Raw genomic sequence first — 10,789 nt, 5'->3', positions numbered from 1 at the left:
TAGTGCGACTGCAGCCGGGCGTGGTGGCTCATGCCTGTAATTCCAGCACTTTGGGAGGCCGAGGCGGGCGGATCACGAGGTCAGGAGATCGAGACCATCCTGGCTAACATGGTGAAACCCCGTCTCTACTAAAAATGCAAAAAATTAGCCGGGCATGGTGGTGGGTGCCTGTAGTCCCAGCTACTCGGGAGGCTGAGGTAGGAGAATAGTGTGAGCCTGGGAGGTGGAGCTTGCAGCGAGCCAAGATCGCGCCACTGCAATCCAGTCTGGGTCACAGAGCGAGACTCTGTCTCAAAAAAAAAAAAAAAAAAAAAAAAATAGTGCAACTGCTTATCCAGCAATGATTTATGTGGAATAGCAGATGCCAGGCGAGGTTTTGCTATGCTGAATACTTTATTTATATTTTTATGTAAACATAATTTGCTTTGTAGGCACAATATAACAAAAGCTCTAAAGCCACGAAGACATTAGACAATGTTTCAGTTCACTTCAATCAAGTTTAAATTACAGAGAAGCCTTCACAGTTCCTTTAAGGCAGACTGAGACATTCTTTACACTTCCTTCAGAAAAAACAATCAAGAGACAGGAAAGAAAGTGCTTAAAATGAGAGTACGTTAAACAATTAACTTGCGTCCCCCCGGTTCTTCATGGCAGAAATGAGTCTTACTGGTCAAACTCTAGTTTTCTCATTCTGTACTCTGAAAGGGTTTTCTTTACATCTGGCATAATTTGTGATTACTGGATTAACTTTGCTAGTTAAACAAAACAAAACCATACCCAGATTTGGGGGTGGGGTGGGGAGTACCTCTTTATGCCTCTCCTCTGGTCATAACAAAGGCGATGTGAATTCTGAATGTAGCTGAGTTCCCACGCCCCTGGGGAAGGAGAGCCCTAATAAGGCCAATGGCTCTTCGCTCCTTCAGCTCTGGAAAATGTCATTTCTGCCCAACTTACTAGGAATGCCACTTGGATGACAGTTCTCCCCAAGACCCCCTTTTTGGCATGGTTATAGGAGAAACAGCCAATAATACAGCACTTAGCAAAGGTAATAGGGGAATAAACGCCCCATTATCTCTCTAAATGGCCCAGAACTGGAATAGTGGTGAGTCTTGGATTAGGAAGAAAAGAATGATGTTGGTGTCCTCTTTTGGGATACTCTCTTCCCTTGATTCCTCAGATGACGGCACCCTTTCTTGTCTTCGTATTTTACATACACATTCACAATGGGGAGAAACTCTTAAGATAAATATTTGGTATACATAACTCATCATCCTAAGCTTAGGATAGGAAAAAAGAACACGAATGAGGTGATATTTGCTACAAAAGGACTGGAAATCAGGTAATTGCTAAGATGCATTCGTTCCTACCACCTGGGGAAAGGCTTGGGTCCACCCTAAGGCTTGTTGGTGGAGAAACTGGGCAATGTAAAAGCCCTCTGATGTTTCTCAGAACACAAAGTTGGGGTACTAATCCCGTGAGCTCCTGGGATTTCCAGATTGGTTTGTGAGTGATAGTTAACCATTTTAGCCAAAAGGACTGGAATGAGGGAGTGAGGGGCGCCGTTGGGGGGAGACATTGAGATCCTTCTCTTTCTCGAGGGTAACTAGATTCACCTCTCAAGTGCAGTCAAATGACATGGGGGTGAGGTTCTTAGGGGCTGAAAAATTGAACAAGGTGTGTGAGCAGGTGGCTTGTTCCTTGGTTTCCCAAGAGCAGGGGCGATGCAGATTCTACACCAGGGGTTTATATATGGGATGGGAGGAACTGTACATCTGGCATCAGATGCTGAATATAAACCTTTTATATCACTAGAGTTTGTTACATGTTGGGACATGCTTCGGCCAGGAAGGAGATGCTCCTTGACTTTTCCACCTATGGTCCGCAAGGGAACTCTTTGGGAAATCCACGCATGGTCAAAGTGGTCACTTTACCCCAGAAATTCAAGTTTACAGAATTGGCAATGCAGGTGGCAAGTGTGCAAACACCAACAATGCTCAAGAATGACTTCTGAATGCATCTCGTATGTGGTGTTCTCTTAAAATCAAAATAGATATGGAGCAGGAAGAATCCTGCTCATGAGATGTTTTGGAGGATAAATCTTCACAGCAGGTCCTCAAACTCATGATGCTGACCCATTGTCTTCTGTGAAAAATCCGTACCTGCCTCCCTGTGTTTATGGATGAGAGCCAGTGAAAGGGTCAAACACTGAAGGGGTAGAAGAGAATGGCTCAAACTTTTGACCATAGTCCTCTCTTAAATGGAGAGAGGAAAAAGTACTACTAAGAGAGTTTCTAAATTTGTGGGCTTATGAAAACATGTGGTCTACTCTCTTTCTGCCGGCCAAATTAGCAAGTGTTCTCATCAGAGGCATGGGTGGTCAGCAGCAAAAGAGTGTCACTGGCCTGAAGAATTCTAGGAGCTGAACAGGGCTCTGTGATGACACCTTTCCATCCAAACTTGTCTTTGCCCATGTCTGGTCTCTTAGGCATTGGGCCTGGGGCTTGTATTAATTTGCAAGGCTGTTCTAGAACTGTCAAGAAGAACCCACAGATGGATGGTTTTGATACAGGGGAGAGGGGAGTATGTAATACAGAGATAGAAGAGGGACATAATACTGCATGGCATGGGATTGGCACTTAATTTCAAAAAACAACAGTGATCAACAGCTTTTTAGCTCAGCTGACTGCAGACAAACACGACACGCACTGGACTACAGCATTTGTTCACTGGGGCACAGAAGAGTTTTCTCAGCCGGGTCCTCGTCTTCCAAACCATCCTTCACATTCTCCCACCTGGGTCCTGGGTTACTGGATAAAGGGCATCCGCTCCTTGTTCTCGCTGTCTCCCTCATGGTCCTCCTCCTCTTCCCCTGCTTCACTGGTCTCTGTGCTGTCATTGGCCATCTGTAATTCAAAAGAGGATGTTACTGAGAGCTATGCAACCCAGACCCGTCATCTCTGAGCATCTGACAGAGTCCCATGGGAGGACTTGGGGGCTAGGGCTAGGATTGCTTGTTTCCCTGGAAGGCAGTACAGGATTAGCTGTCATACGTTGGGGACCCCAAGAGATGGTGCTGAGATAAGGATTTGAATGCCAGTATCTGGAATTGGGAGGTGATCCCACGAAGCACTAGCAGGTGAGCGAAGACATGAGACTGAAAAGGGGAAGGATCCAATGCAGGAGATGTTAGTAAGTCAGCTCCTGTGTGGGTAGTGGGACTCAGTCCTGCTGGGGACCGCTGAGAGACCCTGGGGGGCACATCTTAGAGCTGCCCCTTCTGAGGGAGGAGGAAACCACTTTATGGCTGAGGACTGCTCTCAGGGGAGGTGAGTTATCTCCCTGGACCCCATGCAGGTTCTGTGCAAAACTCAAGCATGCTCTGGTGACGAGAGTTAGCTGTCAGGCAGAGAGGGGCAGGTGCCCACAAGAGGAAGCCCCTGGAGTGCAGGGGACCCAAGCGCCAAGGGGAGACGGGAGGGGTATTGACAGCGTCAGCTGCACAGACCACCAGAGTTGAAGTCTTGATGCTGTCACTTAGGAAGAACAGATACAACAACCAGAACAAAGGTGTATTGATCTGCTTTTTGGTCTCTGTTCCCCCATTGGAATATAGTTTCTGGGAAGACAGGGATTTTGCTTGGTTCCTTTTCTTTTGTGAACCACTGGTACCTGGCATAGTTATGAATACCCCTCGGGGCCTTCATTTCCTCCATCATGACAGTGGCGATAAATCTACTTGCCTTATAAAGTTGTTACAAGAACCAGGTGAAAGAAGATGGAGCAATGTATCTGAAGAGTCTAGCAAACGGCTGAGCACATGAGAGAGGCTCAGAACAAATGTCCATTAGCATCGCCCTATGTGAGCTGTGTGTGTCTCAGATTTCTTTTCTGTTCTTAGCTCCTGATCTAGGTTGGACCCCAGATCTCCCAAACTAGAGTTCCTGGCTGCGTAACAGCCTATTCTGACAAATAGGAGTTTGGCCCCTGAATCTCAGCCCACCCCATGTTGTCTCACCTGAAGCTGGGTTTCCCCCCTTGGCCATGGCATGTGCAGTGCCTTCTCCCCGGAATATCATTCCTCCACCCCCTCTGCCCAGTTCATCCCTACATTTCCTTTGGGGCTTATCCTACTTCCTCAAGGAAGCCTTGGCAGAATTCCCTAACTGGAACAATCTCCATATTACGAGCTTTCATGGCCCAAATACCTCTTCTTTGTAGCACTGATCAAGAGTTGCAATGTCCCATTTATATGAATGGCTCATTGACCAATGTCCATCTGCCCCTGCCGAACCATAGATACCACAGGGGAGGACCAGGTCTCTGCAGTTTTCTTCCCTACAACTAGGTATGTATGCAACAAGCGCTTTAGGATAATGAAGAACTAACCAACTAAGCTGTCCCTTAGTAGTGTATATTATAATCCATAGTCATCCCCAATATGCCAGTTGGCTCACAGACACTGGTTCTTTTAATCTTCTCTACGACTCTATGAAGTCGTAGCAATAGTAGTAATTATTGTTAGTTCCGTTCTGCAGCAGTGGAAAGGGAGACCCTGAGGTGATGTGACCACAGAAGCCGTAAGGGCAGCAGAGGTCAGTTGCTTTCAGGAAAGGCCACCCCTGTTCTCTGGGGCACTGGTCTGATGGCCAGGACTAGGGCAGGGCTGCCCTCTGGTACTGTGGGGTTTGGAGGCAGCAGTTCTGCCTCTGCTCTGACCTCATGACACATCATAGGATGAGTTCTGACTTTTGCTTTGGTCCAGCCTCATCAAGAGGAGGCTCTGCGCAGGAGAGACTCCACTCTTAGTGCTTCCCAGGAAATTCACTTCTGGAGCTGCCAATAGCAATCGACTTCCCCTGCCTGGGTGCTGCCAATATGCCTTACAGCCCAGACTATTCTAGAGGAGCAGTGTGACTCCTGCAGCATGCTAGCTGGGCAGATTCAGGGCTGAGTGAGGGCTGAGAGTGGTCATGGCTGGGTGTGGTGGCTCACGCCTGTAACCCTAGCACTTTGGGAGGCCGAGGCGGGCAGATCATCTGAGGTCAGGATTTCAAGACCAACCTGGCCAACATGGTGAAACCCAGTCTCTACTAAAAATACAAAAATTAGCCGGGCATGGTGTGGTGTGCACCTGTAATCCCAGCTACTCTGGAACCTGCAGCATGAGAATCACTTGAACCCGGGAGGCAAAGGTTGCAGTGAGCCGAGATCACACCACTGCACTCCAGCCTGGGTGACAGAATGAGGCTCCGTCTTAAAAAAAAAAAAAAAAAAAAAACTGGTCATTCCACTAGGAGAAAGCACCTCGCAGGCGCCTCCGTCCCCCTCCTCCAACACCCGCCGAGTGGACAGCGACCCATCCTGCGGAGCCTGGAGCTTGAGTTGTTTCCTCTTCCGTCAGGTGCTAGCCCTAAAATGACCTCACTGGATCCCTCCTGCGTCTCCATGTCTTCTGTTTAACCTGACGACATGCTCCCTTTCCTTCAAGTCTGCTTTTCCGTCTAGATAGGCCGTTGGCCTCTTTTCCACCACGTGGTTGCTCCGAATACCCACTCTCTACTGTCTAGTTGTTTCTTTAGGTCTCAGGGATAAAAGCCTTCAAGAGGGCCCGGTACAGTGTCTCATGCCTGTAATCCCAGCTCTTTGGGAGGCCAAGGCAGGTGCGTCACCTGGGGTCAGGAGTCCGAGACCAGCCTGGTCAACATGGTGAAACCCTGCCTCTAGGCCGGGCGCGGTGGCTCAAGCCTGTAATCCCGGCACTTTGGGAGGCCGAGACGGGCGGATCACGAGGTCAGGAGATCGAGACCATCCTGGCTAACACGGTGAAACCCCGTCTCTACTAAAAAATACAAAAAACTAGCCGGGCGAGGTGGCGGGCGCCTGTAGTCCCAGCTACTCCGGAGGCTGAGGCAGGAGAATGGTGTAAACCCAGGGGGGCGGAGCTTGCAGTGAGCCGGCCACTGCACTCCAGCCTGGGCGTCAGAGCCGAGACTCTGTCTCAAAAAAAAAAGAAACCCTGCCTCTACTAAAAATAATAAAAAAAAATTAGCTGAGTGTGGTGGCATGTGCCTGTAATTCCAGCTACTCCTGTAATTCCAGCTACTCGGGAGGCTGAGGTGGGAGGATCACTTGAACCCGGGAGGCGGAGGTTGCAGTGAGCTGTGATCGTGCCATTGCACTCCAGCCTGGGCCACAGAGGGACTCCGTCTCCAAAAAAGATGACCTGAAACTTAGTACATGCCAGACAATACTTTATGAATGCTATTCTGAGAACTTATCGATCTCCAATTTACAGACAGGGGATCAAAGCTGACTAGTCAAGTAACTTGCCCACGTCATAAACACAGGCTCGGGGTTTTGAATCCGTGCAGTCGGGTGGTCTGTGCACTGACCACACCACTACATAGGCCCTCCTCGAGGGGCCCTGGGGAGAACTGGTGGTATCCCTGGGATATAAGGGTTTCGTCCCAGTAAAAGAAAAAAAAAGAAATCACAGCTGGGTGTGGTAGCTCACACCTATAATCCCAGCACTTTGGGAGGCCGAGATAGGTAGATTGCTTGAACTCAGGAGCTCGAGACCAGCCTAGGCAACATGGTGAGACCCTGTCTCTAAAAATAATGATAATATTTTTAATTATATTTTTATTTATATTTTAATTATATTCATTTTATTTTCTATTATTATTATTTTTTGAGATGAAGTCTCGCTCTAGTACCTCAGGCTGGAGTGCAATGGCGCAATCATGACTCACTGCAATCTCTGCCTCCTGGGTTGAAGCAATTCTCCTGCCTCAGCCTCCCCAGTAGCTGGGATTATAGGTGCCTGCCACGACACCCACCTAATTTTTGTACTTTTAGTAGAGATGAGGTTTCACCATCTTGGCCAGGCTGGTCTCGAACTCCTGACCTCAGATGATCCACCCACCTTGGCCTCCCAAAGTGCTGGGATTACAGGCGTGAGCCACCGCGCCCGGCCAATAATTATTATAATTAGCCGGGCATGGCAGTGCTGTCCTCTATAGTCTCAGCTGCTCAAGAGGCTGAGGTGGGAGGATCCCTTGAGTTCAGGAGGTGGGGGCTGCAGTGAGTTGAGACAGTGCTACTGCACTCCAGCCTAGGTGACAGAGTGAAACTCTCTCTCTCCCTCTGAAAGAAAAAAAATCAGTGGAACCATCAGGGAGCATCTCGGAAGCAGCTGGCATCATTCTGTTAGGAACATGAATGTGAAATTATTGAAATTTTCCAGGAGTTTCCCCCAAGAGCTAGCAGCTGTAATAGACAGGTCTGTTGTTGCTATGCTTTCCTGCCTATGCCTTCAGATTGCTTTTGATAGGCTCTCACTGAAGCGCTGGCCTTGCCTTTTCAGCATCATCTCAGTTTGTCATGAATCCCTCATGTGTGAAATCATTTGATTACCCCTGGTCTCCTCCACTAGCCCACAAGCTACCTGTACTTCCTTCTACCCCACCTGTGTGTGCACCTGATTGAGCTGTGGTGCTATCTCACGTGGAGCTGAACAGACTCCTCTGCTTTTCACTCACCAGTGGAGTTGGGGTCTTTTCTACATCCAGAATTAACTTGCCAATGTTCCCTCGGTCGTGAATCCGCTGCATGGCCTCCTTCACCTGCCAGACAAAGTGAGAAACAGAGGTGCTGGTTAGGTGAGGTGTTGCCGTTATAAAGAGGGCCTGGAAAACGCAAACTGTCCGAGACCAGCCTGGTCGACATGGTGAAACCCTGTGACCAACAGAGGGCGCTGCGGCTCAAGCTTAGTGGCTAAGAAGGCGATGTTGGACGTTGCGGGTGCAACTTCATTCTGGTTGTGCCATTCACACACACCGATCTCGTGCAAACATCCTCTGGGTCGAAAAAATGAGGGTGACAGCTCTTGAAATAAGTAGACGAACATTTCTTAAAAGGGTGGGGGGAAGGTTGTCTGGAATTCTCAGTGACATGCCGCAGGGTGGCAGGGTGCTTTAGTCAAATTACATTTTGACCAATAAAGATACTTTCTGAAGGTCATTTCATTTGTGCCCTGCTTGCTTCAGTGTTATTTAACTGTGACTCACAGTTGGGCTAAATTGACCCATTAGTCAAGGCTGAACTGCGCTCAGGAAAATTCTCACGATTCTGGTTATTGGGAGGAAACGTTGTCTCTAAGTGGAGTTGCCCCTCAACATTATAGTATTCTCCCCAGAAAAGAGGGCCTCCTGTTTCTTTTCAAATGTTGGGGGCTTGCCAGGCCCACAGGTGTCTCCTGGGACCCTCTGAAACAGCAAGGTTTTGGCAGAACCCAATTTGCATTTTGAGCATCTCATTCTGTTGTCACGTAGAATTCCAACTGTTGAGGGTGGGGTCGGGGAGGAAAGCATGAGAGTTAAATGAAGTCCAGAAAGGGCACCATGGAGCTTGGTGCTTGGTACAGGCCCGTGCTCCACATCTCAGCGAAATCTGCATGGAAATGCACATCTCTTGATTAAGAAAAAAATTTGTTTTAAATAGATCTAGCCTAAATATTTTTCCTGAAGTTTCAAACATTTAAAATTTGTGTTCATTCAGTCCAAAAATATTCATTAAATGTTGCTTGTAGCCTAGATGCTATGGTTCAACAAAAAGTAAGATACAGTGCCTGCCTCTGAGGAACTCACCCTGTGGCTGATTGATAGAGCAGTGTTTGCTTGTATGAAAACCGAAGCCTTCTACACATTTGGATAACAACTTGACACAGCTATTAAAATGTTTGTATTCTAGGCCGGGCGCGGTGGCTCAAGCCTGTAATCCCAGCACTTTGGGAGGCCGAGACGGGCGGATCACGAGGTCAGGAGATCAAGACCATCCTGGCTAACACGGTGAAACCCCGTCTCTACTAAAAATACAAAAACTAGCCGGGCGAAAGCCGGGCGAGGTGGCGGGCGCCTGTAGTCCCAGCTACTCCGGAGGCTGAGGCAGGAGAATGGCGTAAACCCGGGAGGCGGAGCTTGAAGTGAGCTGAGATCAGGCCACTGTCTGGGCGACAGAGCGAGACTCCGCCTCAAAAAAAAAAAAAAAAAAGTTTGTATTCTAATTGCTTTTCTGGAAATTTATCCTAAAGACATAATTTAAATTATGGGGAAAAAAACTTACTACACAAAAGATACTCAATTACAGTATTGCTTTTTTTGGCAAAACATTGAAGCAACTTGTATGTCCCAGAGTTAAGGGGATGGTTAAGTAAACAATGACTCACTCACATCTATCCACTGAAAGGAAATGATACGTGACTGTTAAAGAATATAAAGATATATGCAGTTAATTACAAAGACTGCACAGCAGAATTAAATGTTGTAATATTGCTAAATGAGAACTGACATGCATATTTAAAATATTTTAATCTCTGTCTCCATAAAAACACACATACACTAAAATAACTAGAAAGAGCTATGGATATATGATAAAACATGTAGAAGAAATGGATACCTTTTAACTTTAGTGTCTGTCTGGTAACATATCATCAAATCAGTATTTAATATAAATGCATTTTAAAATGCAGTCTTTGAACAACCTGGCAGTGATCAGAATCAACCCATTTTTGGGGGGACAAGGTCTCGCTCTGTTGCCTTGGCCGGAGTGAAGCAGTACAATAACAGATCACTGCAGGTTTGACCTCCTGGTCTCAAGCCATCCTCCCACCTTAGCCTCCCAAGTAGCTAGGATTATTACAGGCAAGCGTCACCACATGTTCAGCTAATGTTTTGCCTTTTTTTTTTTTTTTTTTAGTAGAGATATGGTTTATGCCATGTTGCCAGGCTGCTCATGAACTCTTGGCTTCAAGTGGTCCTTCCGCCATTGGCAGGCATGAGCCACTGTGCTCGGCTCTGATCTCTGACTGTCTTATGATTGTTAAATTTCTTGGCCCTAATACACAATCCAGTAGATTACTTTTATTTTATTCTACTGGCCCTAATACACAATCCAGTAGATTCCTTTTATTTCTGCAGTGAGCTCTGCTTTTCAAAGGGTTTTCACATTTGTTCATAATAGCTACTACCCACCGGGAATCTTCATGGATTATAGCAGACACCTTCTAAAGCGATTGTCAGGAATCCCCACTGCCTGGTACTCGTCCCCTCCCCGTGAATGTAGGCTGGACCTAGTGACTTGCTTCTAAGCACAGAATAGAGCAAAAGTGATGATATATCACTTCCAAAATTAGGTAGTAAAGGACCGTGACTTCCATTTTGCAGTCCCTCTTTCTCTAACTCTTGACGCATCCTTGTTCTGATGACTTGAGCTGCCATGTTGTGACCTGCCCTGTGGAGAGGTGCACATGGCAAGAAATTGAGGGCAGATCCCAGCCAACAGTCAGTGAGGAGCAGATACCCTCAGTCCAAATGCCGGTGAGGAACTGAATCCTGCCAACAGCCACAGAGACCTTGGAAGCAGACCCTTCCCCAGTTGAGACCACAGCCCCAGCTGACACCTTTGTCAGAGGCATTTGAACCAGAGCAACTCCGTCCTGAGTGACGGGTAGGAAAATGAGGCTGGGACTTGCTGACCGCATCCCCAGAGAGTTAGATATTCCTGGCCTCTAGATGCTCATGGTTTAAGGGAACAGATTGATCATGTTTACTAAATAGACCCAGACTTGGGAGTGTCCTGATAACGATATCTTCATATCTTGAGAACAGAAGCATTAGTAATTTTACTTTAAAAATAATATCAGGCCGGGCACAGTGGCTCACACTTGTAATCCCAGCACTTTGGGAGGCCAAGGCGGGCCGATCACTTGAGGTCAGGAGATTGAGACCAG

At 47.4% G+C, this 10,789-nt stretch overlaps 1 protein-coding gene across 1 annotated transcript in view; it reads right to left on the bottom strand.

The window, feature by feature from the left end:
- Positions 1-370: 370 nt before the first annotated feature.
- VAT1L (vesicle amine transport 1 like) overlaps positions 371-10,789 on the bottom strand; it is a 189,588-nt gene continuing 179,169 nt past the window's right edge. Inside the window, exons 8-9 of the mRNA XM_023226853.1 lie at positions 7,542-7,625; positions 371-2,903 (exon numbers count right to left, since the gene is read on the bottom strand). Of these exons, the coding sequence (XP_023082621.1) occupies positions 2,805-2,903; positions 7,542-7,625 (183 nt within the window). The 3' untranslated portion in view covers positions 371-2,804. The remainder of the gene's footprint in view (positions 2,904-7,541; positions 7,626-10,789) is intronic.

The sequence above is a fragment of the Piliocolobus tephrosceles genome, chromosome 17 (assembly GCF_002776525.5).
Source record: "Piliocolobus tephrosceles isolate RC106 chromosome 17, ASM277652v3, whole genome shotgun sequence".
NCBI classification, from domain to species: domain Eukaryota; kingdom Metazoa; phylum Chordata; class Mammalia; order Primates; family Cercopithecidae; genus Piliocolobus; species Piliocolobus tephrosceles.
The sequence above is the reverse complement of the archived record's forward strand: the minus strand, read 5'-3'. Positions and strand labels throughout refer to the sequence as shown.